The 13,340-nt window shown below is 41.8% G+C and overlaps 1 protein-coding gene across 1 annotated transcript; it reads left to right on the top strand.

Annotated features, from left to right (window-relative positions):
- Positions 1-211: 211 nt before the first annotated feature.
- p3h3 (prolyl 3-hydroxylase 3) lies at positions 212-7,815 on the top strand. Its single transcript, XM_040117503.1, has 16 exons — positions 212-796; positions 1,477-1,661; positions 1,904-2,062; positions 2,764-2,956; positions 3,063-3,194; positions 3,371-3,513; positions 3,834-3,923; positions 4,019-4,071; positions 4,170-4,249; positions 4,345-4,472; positions 4,557-4,652; positions 4,839-4,989; positions 5,164-5,281; positions 5,593-5,668; positions 5,797-5,937; positions 7,037-7,815. The coding sequence occupies exons 1-16, from the start codon at positions 502-504 to the stop codon at positions 7,205-7,207; spliced, it is 2,211 nt and encodes a 736-aa protein (XP_039973437.1). The 5' UTR covers positions 212-501; the 3' UTR covers positions 7,208-7,815.
- The last annotated feature ends 5,525 nt before the right edge of the window (positions 7,816-13,340 follow it).

Genomic DNA, 13,340 nt, shown 5'->3' with positions numbered 1-13,340 from the left:
CAGTGGATTTAATGGACTCTCCTGGCCTGTACAAAGTTTGCACATGTCTTTTGCGTGTCTGTGTGCGTGTGTGTTCTTGTGTTTGTGTGGTTGTTGGACCTCTTTGTTGTAAATAAAGAGTAAAAAAAAAAATATTCATTTTTGGTTAAACCAGTTTTATTTGTGTATTTACGGTAACGTCCGTTGAACTCAACCAACGGCTGCCTCTCGCGGCTACACAGAAGTATTACAACAACTCGACAGTTAACATCCCGTCAAAACGCATCATGTGCCGTTAAGTAGCTCTGAACAAGCCAGTAAGTTGAATCCAGTTTGATTTAAACAAACCAAAGTACCAGTCGGAAGCGTTAACGAGGAGCCACAGTGAATATATCATACGAAATGACGGTCCCTGCTCTCCTCAACCGGGAGGAAACTTTCTGGATTGCAGTCCCCCTTCCATAGTCCCTCCTCCTCGTCTCCCAGCTCAGTCTCCTCCACAGAGGGTTTATTTCTCGGGCCATGGCGCAGCTCTGTGACCGCTTCACTGTATACGTGGCGTTTCATTTTGTCATCCTAGCGTTACTGAATGTTACGGCAGCAATTCCGGGTGGCGGCAGCGCGAATGCTTTGTCACTTCTGCAGCCCTATGACTTCTTGTATTACAGCGGGGTCCGCGCATACTTTGGCGAGGAGTGGGGGAAAGCCGCGGAGCTGCTGGAGAAATCTATCGGGACCAAGGAATCACTGCTGAGCGTCCGCAGGCAGTGTCACGATGACTGTGTGGCAGCAGGGAGAGAGGCACTCTACAAACTGGGTAGGTTATCAGGTATCAAATATTCTGTGTGTGTGTGTGTGTGTGTGTGTGTGTGTGTGTGTGTGTGTTTTTGGGTGTGTGTGTGTGTGTGTGTGTGGGGTTAGGGTTTAGTCAGTGGTGTGGTAGATGATGGACATTTAGACATTTTAGGAGCCAGAACAGCTGACCGTAATCAGTGTTTCCCAAGAAAGCGGCAGACATTAAAGTAAAGAGAGAAAAAAATGAATATAATTCCGGGTGATAAGATGTTTTGTTTTGTGTCTCCTATCCTGCAAACATCTTGTCACCTCTCAGATTCATCTTGGGACCCCTGGGGGGGGGGACTCGACTCCAATTTGGGAACCACCGGCCTATGCAATGGATGCATTGATTAAAGTATTCATGAATTCATAAAAACAATTGCTTCAGGTTACCACATTTAGCTGTTTTTCCTTACTTTTCACTAGCATTAGGCCTAACAATTAGCCAAACTATCTGCCTCGGATCAAGGATAATTACTGGCGGGAAACTAGATTACTATGAAGCCACTGGCAGCCGCTCTTATTCTCATTGCTGAGTGTCTGGCTTAAATATGAGTATGACCTCAAGAGCAGAAGACAAGTGCATTGCAGAGTCAGAAAGGATTTGTATAAATGACAGACTTCACTCCCGAAAGTGATTTATGTTTTCTGTATTGTTAGACTCTGAGGAGGGGAGTCTGTGGGACCTCTGGGCCTTGGAATGGGTGCAGCAGAGGGCAGAGTGTTTGAGGTTCTGTGTGGGACGCTCCATCACGCCTGCAGGGCAGCTCCCTGTTTCTTCAGACATAGAGTACGAATTCAGCTCTCGCAACCCCTACAACTATCTGCAGGTCACATACTACAAGGTAAGCTGCTCTTCAGGCAGTCATAAAGGTCTAAGACATTCTTATAACTGGATATTTCTCATCACTGCTGATAGACATGCATATTATCTTATTTCAAAGTGGCATTTAGAGGCAATCGGCTTAATGTCTTTGCTGTGATTCTCTAAACATAATTAGAATACAGGTCACATCTGTATTTGATAGCCACACTCCTGCCTTTCTATGACAAACTTCATTCACGGTCTCCCCTTCATCCGCATCAGTTGAAAAAGTTGCAGAAGGCGGCGTCAGCGGCTCATACCTACTTTGTGGCAAACCCCAGTCACCTGGAGATGAGGAACAACATTGAGAAGTACAGGACGATGAAAGGAGTCACTGAGGAGGCCTTCCAGGACAGAGAGATTGAAAATGAGAAGCACTGGGTGAGGAAGGGAGGTGATGGATTTGAAACAAAGGAGGGAATGGGGTTGCACCGGGTAATTTTGTACATTGCATGCCTTGAACGGCCACAGCGGGTAACTATAATGTTTTCATCTTCTATATCTAGAAATCATGTAGTGTATTGTCAGTTTGACATTTGCATTTGAGTTTAGAATTTTATATACCTTACAGTAGTTCAGATTTTATTTTGGTAAATGAGACTGAACTGTTGGATGAACAGGAGTACGAGACGGTCCTCGGCGTTGCAGGCCCATATATATAAAAAGTTTTATGTAAGCGCACAACTCCAAAGTGATCTATTCAAAGAGAAGAATTTTGGAGATGTAACTATGGAGAAGCCGGCCATGGCTTGAGGGGCTGAATTCCTCTCTCTCTCACTCTCACTTTCTCTTACCCAACCATGCAGTCCAAGCAGGGTTCTCCTCATTAAGGAACTCTGAATGAGCAACTGATTTTGTCTATTCAGACAAACTTGTTATAACATCATTAGGCTTGTCTGAAATAAGCTTACATGGTCTGTGTAACGGCATCTGCTTATGTCTCAAAATTCATCCACCATTTGTCTTTTAATTAACAGAACAATTTATGTATTTATATATCATGTATTTACTTTTATTTTTTACTTTTGGCAGCATCTGCGTCGTTAATCAAACTATATTATTCTCAAATCCATCAAACCCAGGTCCTGTATGATGCTGCAGTCCAGCATGAGGCCTCCTCTGACTGGCTGCAAGCGGCAGAAAAATGGAAAGCGTGTGTGAATGAAACTCTGCGGCAGACAGACGAGTGCAGGGTGCAGTGTGAGGTGGCCTCACAACCGCTGCCTGAGGACAGAGGAGAGAATAGTGTTGATGGCATGTTCGAGAAGGCTGCAGGTAAGAAAAAAAAAAAAACCCAGACTGCAGCCTGAATGTTTTGCTTTGACCTAGACAGAGAGAAGAGATATAGCACGCGTTTTTGCTATTTTTCTTTCCCATCCAGCTCTTTCTCTTTCCCTGCTCTCGTGCCGGCAGTCCTGTGTGACTCAGGTAGCCACGCGACCTGGGAGGATCTCTGCTCAAGAGGACTACCTGCCCACACAGCTGGAGCATCTGCACATTGCACAGTTTAAAGGTCGGGGTTTAAAGTTCAACATGATAATTATTTAATGTGAAGAGATGATAAAATGCACGCGTCAGAGCCTAATATGTCATCCCCCTATGAATTTCCTTAACTTCTGTATCCTATGACCTCGATTTTGAACCCTTGAGTGCCATTTCTCTTAATTTTGCATTCCTGCTTCCCAACAGCTGGTGATATTAGTGGAGCGGTGCAGACTCTGCGCTCTCTTCTCCTGTTCTACCCATCTGACAAGGACTCTTTAGACAACCTGCAGCTCTACTATGATACACTAGGAGGAGACACAGATTCACAAGGCACACAGCCTGCTCAGGTGCCACTCAGTGCCCATTATATTAAAATCACCACTATGGTCATAATATTGATCGAAGTTCCATGATTTATTCTCTTAATCCATAAAGCTCTTCAGCTTGAAGGTTCATAATTGACCTGGGAACAAACAATTCTCAGCACAAATGTAGCTAAAAATTCCACTAAGTGTTGCATTGTGCCAAATGTATTTTTGTCAAACATACATTTTCCTCTCTCAGTCCATAAAAGGAGGTGAAAAATCACTGTTCAGTCATTTCAGACTTGCCCACGCAGACTTGAAATTCAACTTAATTTTAATGTTTGTGTGTATTTGTCATACAGGCAATTGTCAGATACATCAGCCGCTCTTTGCAGGAGAAGAAGCTACTGTATTTTGGTATGGAGAACCTTGACTTCAGTTTCACTGATCCAGTAAGTACTGATGCCAAATAAACAGTACTTTGATGCACATGGGGAAGAATTTTAAAACTTATCCTCAAAGAGTTTAATACTTATTTCCCATGTAGGATTTTTGGACTCCAGAAGACATTGTACCTGAATCGCTGAAGGAGATGTGGAGGTGAGACAGACAGGAGGAAAAGTGATTCAGTCACTTGACCCGTCTTTAGAAAAAGTTAATGTAATGTCTACTGCGTATCTTTTGTGTTTTACCGTCAGAGCTGAAAAAGAGAAAATGAATGAGAAAATAAAAGAGGGAGAGCAGCAGGAGGAAGTGGATGACAGTGGCTTTTTTGCAGGTAAGCGAGTCATTCCACCCCTTTGTTTTTAGTCTGTAGCAGTTTATAATTTACCAGTTTGCTCTCTCACCCTTTCTAATTTGTTCCCTCTCTAGGTGGTCGAGTCTCTCAGGCGGGTGTGACCATCACCATGGACGACAGGGCTTTGAATGGCACCAATCGCGTAGTACTGGACAGAGTCATGACTGGGAAGGAGTGTGACAGAATACTGGAGTTAGCAAAAGTAAGTTAAGATTGTTAAAGAGTCAGGCCTTATCAGATGGAATCAGGAACACTCTTGCCTTCCACTTTGTTTTGTTTCTGATAGGCTGCGGCATCGGCTGGAGATGGTTACCGAGGACGACGGTCTCCCCACACACCTCATGAGACGTTTGAGGGGCTGACTGTGCTCAGGGCTGTAAAGGTGGGTGAACAGGAGATAATGCAAGGAGACATATTACGTGTAATAACCTCAAAATTGATGAACTACATGTGAATTAATTTAAGTATCATATTATGTTGTGCAGTGGTGTTGCACAACATGGTGCTTGAACATAATTTATGAAGTTTTTTTTTTTTTTTTTACATGATCTTAACTTCTTTCTTTCAGTTGGCTCAGGATGGCCTGGTCAACCAGTCAGATGCCAGGCTGTTACATGAGCTGGGCGAGCGAGTGAGAGTCCTGCTGAGCTCCTACTTCAGGAGCCCCTCAGGACTCTTTGTCTCTTTCACACACCTGGTCTGCCGCAGTGCTATCGCAGGTAACACCAACATTATCCATATCTCTCTGAAGGGAGATCCTTATTACTTTCCAGAAAAAAAAAACAAATGAATCTGCTCATGTGGAACTAGAAGAACTCAGGGTTTCACAGAGTTACTGTGAATTTAAGTAAAATGGTTAAGTAAAATAATTGTTTGAGTTTCTATGCCCTCAGGTGACCAGGAGGGCAGGTTGGACCTGTCTCACCCTGTCCATGTTGACAACTGTCTCCTTGAGCCAGAGACCAAGCAGTGCTGGAGGGAACCACCAGCATTCATACACAGAGACCTCAGGTACACAAAAATAATCTCATTCAGTAATTAATATTTCATGTAGTCTTAAACTCTTCACATAATTGTTATTTAAAGATACAGACAAATTGAGATAATTTCATTTTATTTCAGTAAATAATAACTTTCACAGAATCTTCTTGAATCAAGTGATATTACAATTATTATTTTTATTATATTTTTTTAATCTGACTCCCTCAGATAGAAGGAAGGAGATTGAAAGAGAGACCAGGGAAAATAGAGAAAAAGTGAAAACATTTTTAATTTATTGGTATTTTATTCTGTCAAGTGTCTCAAACCTGTTTCTCTCACAGTGCCATTCTCTACCTGAATGACAACTTTGATGGTGGAGAATTGTTTTTCACTAAAAAGGATGCCAAGACAGTAACAGTAAGTCACTTTTCAACCTTTGATCCTAGGTTTTGATATCAGGAATCATTTAATTTTGTGATTTTTAAACCTGCATAAGAATATTTGTTGGACCTTTTGACCTTTTTCCTCCTCCTCCATGTCTCCAGGCTCAAGTTAAACCAAGCTGTGGTCGACTGGTGGGCTTTTCCTCAGGTCCAGTTAATCCCCACGGTGTTACTGCAGTGACCAATGGCCGGCGTTGCTCGCTGGCCCTGTGGTTTACAAAGGAGAAGCTCTACAAAGACATGGTGAGCATTATGACCGCACTCAAAAGTGTCCTCCTCCTCAGGTCGAAGCTGGCGCCTGCAGTAATGTGGTCGTTGATTTTGTGACACCTTTGTTGGGTAAGACCAGCTGGGGATAGAATACAATGTAGATTTGGTGGTTGTTTTCATGTTTTGTCATTTACAATACTGTGATCATACCATGTCAGTGTCCTTTAGGTTCATCATGCTGTATTTTCACTTGGAAAAATAATGAAACATTCAGTAGCCATATCAATTTGTAAACCAAGGATGCTTAAGCATTATAATTTGATATGAATTCAGGCAGTCATTTTGTAGGAATCACATTTTGCAAGAAAAGTTTCAGTGTCCTCAATTGTAAAAAATAATAGATATGACAGATGCTCCTCTAATAAGCTGCTGTTTATTAGTTGGGCCAAATATTAATCTTGAAATAGTTACAGGAGCTTACCCAGTTCAGTGCTGGCTAACGTTTAGCATCATGCAGACTGTTTAACTCATCTTTACAGTGAGACTGTGTAACTTTTAAAGGAAGAAATAACACATTCTTCTTCTTAAAGAGGAAAAATTAATGTCACAAGCCAGAAAACACACCCATGCTTAAATCAGTACCTTCAGAGGTTTTGCTGTTACAGCCTTACTTGGTCTGCAATGACCAAGGGCTTATGGTGGCTACTATTAGTTAATGTTAGCAAAGTTTAGGTAAGTATGCCTATTACTGAGTCAGTTTTCTGACTTCATTAGCCTTCTCTACTAGGGCTGCTGTTATACTATGTTTTAATATTTACCAGTATCCACAGTTGTCCCTTGTGGCCCCAGTGGCGCCTGTTCAGTAAAAGCCACATAGTCTCACTTCAACAGCGGACATCCACTTTATGCTGGTGGAGCCTCCTCACTAATATGACTTACCACAGAAAAACAAGAAAAAATAAAATAACTGGTTTCAAAGTATTTGTCCAGAGAGTACAATGATATAAAATGAAATGACTCTAAAAGAGGTAAATGTAATTATTTACTTCCAACCTTGCTTTTTCATACCATAATGGCCACAGGAAATCAATACTTTATCTTTCATTGCTGTACGTTTGTGTCTCTCCCTCAGGAGCGAGAGGAGGCGGAGGCCCTGTGGGCTGCAGATGGACAGAGTGTGGTGAAAAAGGACAAGGAGGAGGCAGAGGGCAGCACTACCAATACCAGGAACGCTCGGAGCCAAGCACCAAAGGAGAGGGGCAGAGTGAGAGGCAGGATGACGAGGGGCAAAGATGAGCTGTGAGAGCCAGAACAAGCCTGACAGACTGAATCTGGAATACATTTTCATTTGCATCCATTCTAGTGGCAAAGTCCCGACTCCCATAACAGGACCATTGCACCAACCATGAACACGTCTCTGATTTTACAAGATGTTTTTTTTAGTTTTTTCCCACACATTCACTCTCCTCATCTTGTTGCCTTTTTATGTAAAGCTTTCATGTGTGTATATACTGTATATGATGAAGGTAATTGAGGGAAACACTGTTCTTTCCCCTCTGTAATGTCCGTCTGTACTTTTGCTGTTAGCAGCTTTACTGACCAATATCACTCCATTTAAAAAGGAAGAGAATAAAAGAACAAATGGATGTGACTTTTTGCCAGTGTCACATGAGTACTGTGTGCCATATCCACACAAGTGAGGTACAGAAAAAGCATTAGAGCAAGAGAGAAGACCAAAAGGGCTAGCAAAGTGAAAGCAAGGCTGTGTAATTTATTAAGCGTGTGCCCCACACCCTCTATCGCTGCCTGCTGATTACCTTTAAAAAATGAAAATAGTAACATCAGCATCGGCATCAGAAACTACAGTTCAAGGCAGTAAGAGGGAAAAGAGGGAATAGAGAGAGAGAGAGGTGCGCGGGGGGAAAAAAAGGATAGAAATAGAGAGATTACTGTTAATCCTTCATAAATGAGTGCATTTGTTTATGAAGCTTAAAAAATCTCCCATTTAGAATATGGAATAGTAATCCAACGAGAGATCATTTAATCATTCACGTCCAGAGGAGTGACACTCAACCAACAGCTTCCATCTTATCCTTCCCATTACAACCAGTGCCTCTTGTCAGCCCCCCTCTTCGGCTTTCATCTCGTGCATTAGGTACAGAGTCAAGTACTGTTTATGGCCCATATTAACACTCTCACTCCCCCCTGTGTTATAATCCCCACGCCGCAGCAGAATTGGGTCGGCAGGACTGTTTAATGGAGCCTTGGTTTTAACCTTTTCCCTCCCTCACATGCTGAAACCATGCAGTACCCTAAAAGTCTGCATTAATCTAATCTTAAGTAGGTGTTATGTCTCTGTAATGCATCTAAGATATCGTCACACTAAGCACCCCGACCGTTTACTGTTCTAATTACACACTGGGCCGAAAAACATAAAATTTGCAGCTGTATGATGTCATCTTTCCATATTTTATATGATTAGCAAACATTATGAAAGGCCTAACAGCCTAGTTATAAAACTGAAATCACAACATCCCGTTGTCATCATAACTGAGTGCTGTGTGTAGTGAGTAGTTGACAGGATCACTCATCCCTTATGTTGCATTTCCACGCATTAACTTTCCTACTATTTGTGGTCTTGTGGCCCACACCACTTACTGGTGATGATTTAGTGATGATTTCTGGCCTTACTGGATGATGCCTTACACCACTTTTAGGAGTAATTATAACATGAGATTCAATAGGAGTATGAGATTCATACCTTAATTCTACATTCATGTCACAAAATCTCAATTAATCCAGTCGCCCCACCCCTCCCACCCACTGCCATACCTCATTTATTCAAAACAAGGGTCAAAGGTTCAGTGACCCTTAATGGACTGAACAAAATCTAAAACCTCATCTGACTTAAAAAATGCAAGCAGAAGTGATACAATACTAGTTATAATCTAAGATACAAATAGTTAAAAAAAAGATTTTATAGGGATCAAGACATCACTGATCTGTAAATAGTAACCCAAAATAACACTGTGTCTGTGCGCCTGCTAACAAATCCTTTTTTTTTCTCTTTTTGATTTTCTCTCGGGTTTACGCTCCATCTCACAGCCTGCATTGCTGCAACTCCATTTGTCCAAATCCAGGGTAAGCTCAGCCTAAACGGCCGGTCTGCTTCTGTCGTCACCGCACTCGAGCGAGCAAAGGTCAACACTTTTAAACTACAGAGCTGAATTTATCCACGCTGAATCATAGTATAAACCCAGGAAGCAGGCAAAACACACATACACACACACACATTACAAGCCTTTTTCTTATATACACAGAAATGTATGCAAGCCTGTAAACACACAAAGGAGTCCATAATCTACACAATCAGTGGCACAATGATGCTGTTTAATCTTTGGCCTCAAGGGTTTGCACAGAAAGTACTAATGTGATACTTGATTCTTGTAGGGAACTTTACTTTTCTAAGGTCAAAGGTCAAAATCAGCTACAGCGGCATCCCGGGGCACCTGTGAGGAATTCAGATCCTGTTTCATCTCATTTAAATGTGTTATCATTGGTTTTCTATGTAAAATCTAGCATCTGTGTCACGTGTCCATTTGAAAAGCAGAAGGCAGCAATACGCAAAACAATACATCTGTTACTCCTATTTTTTTAACTGCACCCCTGCATGGGCCAGTTCATTTAAACTTTAGTTTGAGATTTGCTTAAACATATTCATTGCTTGTTTCACTATGTTTGTTAAAAGTGAGCTACTATGTATTTTAGACAGTGCACATTATACAATAAGTAAACATGCAGTAGTGGCTGACTCACTCCCCTCACCGTCAAAAGATCATTGTAACGATCTTCAATGGATGGACACTTCCATGAATACAGCAGCAGAGTGAAGACACAGAGACCCCTTTTTCAGAAGTCATTGTCACTTCCCCATGTCCTGCTCAAAGACACTTCAGGAGCTGATTCCAGGTCCTCTGGGTGAAACGTGGCCTGTCTACTCACTGAACCGTCGTACTGCCTGAAAGGGCTATCTCACGATAGCTGGCACGAGCCGTGCTGTTTCATAACTAATACAGGTGATTTACTTTCTTATATAACATGCAACAGCAGTGGGGTGCACACATTCTAATGGGCAAAGGCAAAAATGAAAAGAGGAAGCTCTAAGTTTAGGGTTTTTTTTGTATTAGGGTCCCACCAGAGCAGAACTTGAGCCAGCGAGGGCGGAATTTGGGCCAAACGGAGGGATCCGTTAGGGTATTTGGGTCTTTTAAGTGCCCCTTTTTTGTGACATTTGTTCAAAATGTGAAAAAAAAAGAGAGAAAATGGTACTTTGACACTAAAAGAGGACAGAGACTGTAGTGCAACAGATAGTTATAGTAGCACATATCCTGTATATTGTAAGTATATGTCCATGCCTGGTGGCACTGTTTGCATAGTAAGAATGAACCAGAAAGACCTCTCTACTGAATCCTGCAGTTATTTCTGTGTGATCTCTGCTCTGCCAATCTCCCCCTCTGCCCCTAAACCTTCTAATATTAGCTCACCTCAGGTTTACAAAATACAAACCCTCCTGCCAGTCATAGAGCTTTTAAAGCCTACCTTAACACCATAAAAAGCCATGTTCCCAGGTCCTCTATTTATCTTCTTTTCCCTCCCCGCCATGATTTCCATCTCTTGGTTTTTGATTCACCCAAGCCCCTGTCTTGTGACCCCATAACCACGCTCTGCACCTTGTTTGGTTTTCCCCCACTGTCTCCTCTCCCTTTCTTTCTCTTTTTTAACCCCCCCCCCCCCCCCCCCCCTACCCTTCTTTCTGTCCATCCCAGGGTTTATCCCCTCATCACTGATCTCCCTTCATCCCTCCAATCCTCATCTGTTCCTCACAGGAGCAGTGGAGAGAGTGAGTGACGGAGGAATATCCCACTGCGTGTGATACCAAAAGTGAATGAGTGGGAGAAAGTGTGGTAACAGGCGCGTTGAACTTATGACAAGGACCAGAGGGAGACCGCTGGAGGAAGAGTGATTAAAGATCTGCCAACACACCTTGAGAGGAGTCTCCTAATTGGTGAGTAGATGGTCATACTCCATGTTGCTGTTTACATACTTTGTTTTTGGTAGTTGTCTGTGTGCAGTTGTGTCATGCTGCTCAGATGATGGATCAAATTCAAAGGGTCAGATGAAAACTGGGTTTAAGTCTGAAAAGATATTTACCACCAAAATCTTTAATAATTTGGCAAAATCTTGAAGCTTTAAGGGATTTTTTGACTGTCATGATGATATATCCTTAAACTTAAATACCAAAAAATGTTAATGCCTAAATTAAAAAGTTAAGGATTTTTTTTAAATGCAGCACTCTTACAACGTCATATACTTGTGATCTCACAGTATGTAGGACGCATGTTAAAATTAAATATCAAATACGGAGATACCTTTAAAGAATTATGTTGACAGGCATTTTGTGAAATTACATGTGTTTTATCTTTTGTTTATTGAAAATACAGCGGAGGGATTTACATGGGATCAGCATACATTGCATGTTTTGTCTTGTAGCCTGATAATCTGAGTAAAAAACACATTCCTTTTCTGGTCTGATTCTTAATACTGTCAGACTATAAAACTATGTTACGTTGTTTTTGCGGACGTATGATATAAGGGTGTAAAATGTAGAATCAAATTGGCAAAATCTTATATCTGAATCACTACAGTTTTAAGAACAGAGAAAACGGCTTGGTAGGTCAGCTTAAGCTTGGGCAATATGGATAAAATCTTCTATTAAAGTACGTGATTCTATATTGTGGTATTGATATATCTTATGATATAGTAAAGTTTCTGGAAACTAGATTCAGAAACTTATCATGGATGAAAAAATAAAAAGGCAAATGTTTATTTTTGGCCACTCCAGCGAATTACATTCCTGACAAAACAATGTACATTATCACATTGAATGCAAAAATCATGTAAATCCATTATTACCATAAATCCGTCCTGGCCATTTACTTACAACTTTTACTACAACAGCCTTTATACACCTGGAGATACTAAACGGTTAGCCACAGCAGAGTCAAAAATGTGGCAAATTCTCTGTTGATAGACAAGTTTAATTGATTTCGTGGTATTCATGTATGTGTCATCCTTCTCTCCAACCATAGTACAACCCTAGATGCAGTATGGTTAGTGTCAACTGGCAATACTAATATTGCAAAAAAATACGGAGCTACAACACAAAAGGTATAACTCTACGGCCCTTAAAATCAAATTAACAAGACTTGTAACTGCTATCAGCTGAAGTGAAGACGCAGACTGCAGAGCACCGCAGTCACTGGTCAGACTCAAGTTCATAGGCCCAGTCACACTGAAAACACTCCACCTTTCACCAGCTCCCATTCTCACAACTCTCTTTCTCCATCCACTTCCACCTCCTCCATCTGCCCCCTCCCTCATTCTCATCCCACTATCTGCCCCCCCGCCCCTCCACACACACACACACACACACACACACACACACAGACATACACACACACACACGCACACAGCCCACCCCACCCCTTTCTCCATCTCTTATCCAGATGCAAAGAGCAGTCAGTAATCGGATGAGAGCAGATTTGATTCAAAAGGCTTCCCTTAAAATCTCAGCCAGTAGGATTTAAAACTCACTCTCCTGCCTCGCCTCTTACCCCCACCCCCCTGCCTTCCTCCCCTCCGTCCCCTCCCTCCCTCCCTTTGCCTCCACTTCTCTCCGGCTGTGTTAATGCACTTCACTATCCAGCAACCAGTCATTTAATCACATGGAACAATGGCATTGTCCCAGGAGCAGAATGGCAAAAGGGTAATAGCACGACTAAAACACTCAAGCATTCATTACAACACTCATTATCAAAGCAATTTCCCATCTGGAGCAAAGGCCTAAAATCCCAATTTAGGGACAATGTAGTCATCAGCTGTATAAGGCAGGACACCCATACAGTAGTTGCAGAGTTGTTTTGGAGCATTGCACTGCTATAAAGGCCATAAATCAGCACTCTTAATTTCATTTCAACACATTCTAGGCCATCTTCCATTCACTTTAAGCATTACAGATGGATCAAGGATAGGGCCCAGTGGCAAACAATTAAATCAGATCTCTTTCTTTTGCAGAGTTACTTCCTCCTTCACTCCTTTCCTCTCCTTTTCACTTCAAACAAATTAGAGGCAAATCCACTTGGTCATGTGTTTTGACAGGGACACTTATTCAAATAGTGACAGAGAGGGTGGGAGATTGCTGCAGGGACACATACGATAAGATCAACACAAGTATTACCATTAGTTTTCAAGGTAAGATAAAGGAAATGTCATCATGCCAATTTCTTGTTTCACAAGAAGAGAGAAGTCATTTGTAATATCTGCATGTGTACAGTACAAGGAGGAGGGTGTTTTTTTGTTGAGGTTGGTTTTATTGT

Source organism: Xiphias gladius, chromosome 22 (genome assembly GCF_016859285.1).
Source record: "Xiphias gladius isolate SHS-SW01 ecotype Sanya breed wild chromosome 22, ASM1685928v1, whole genome shotgun sequence".
NCBI classification, from domain to species: Eukaryota; Metazoa; Chordata; class Actinopteri; order Istiophoriformes; family Xiphiidae; genus Xiphias; species Xiphias gladius.
The sequence above is the reverse complement of the archived record's forward strand: the minus strand, read 5'-3'. Positions and strand labels throughout refer to the sequence as shown.

Bases quoted from the DNA above. Each gene is read 5' to 3' on its own strand.
- p3h3 (XM_040117503.1), top strand. From the start codon at position 502: ATGGCGCAGCTCTGTGACCGCTTCACTGTATACGTGGCGTTTCATTTT. The intron at 797-1,476 runs GTAGGTTATCAG...CTGTATTGTTAG, and splicing joins AGAGGCACTCTACAAACTGG to ACTCTGAGGAGGGGAGTCTG. The intron at 4,473-4,556 runs GTAAGTTAAGAT...TGTTTCTGATAG, and splicing joins GAATACTGGAGTTAGCAAAA to GCTGCGGCATCGGCTGGAGA.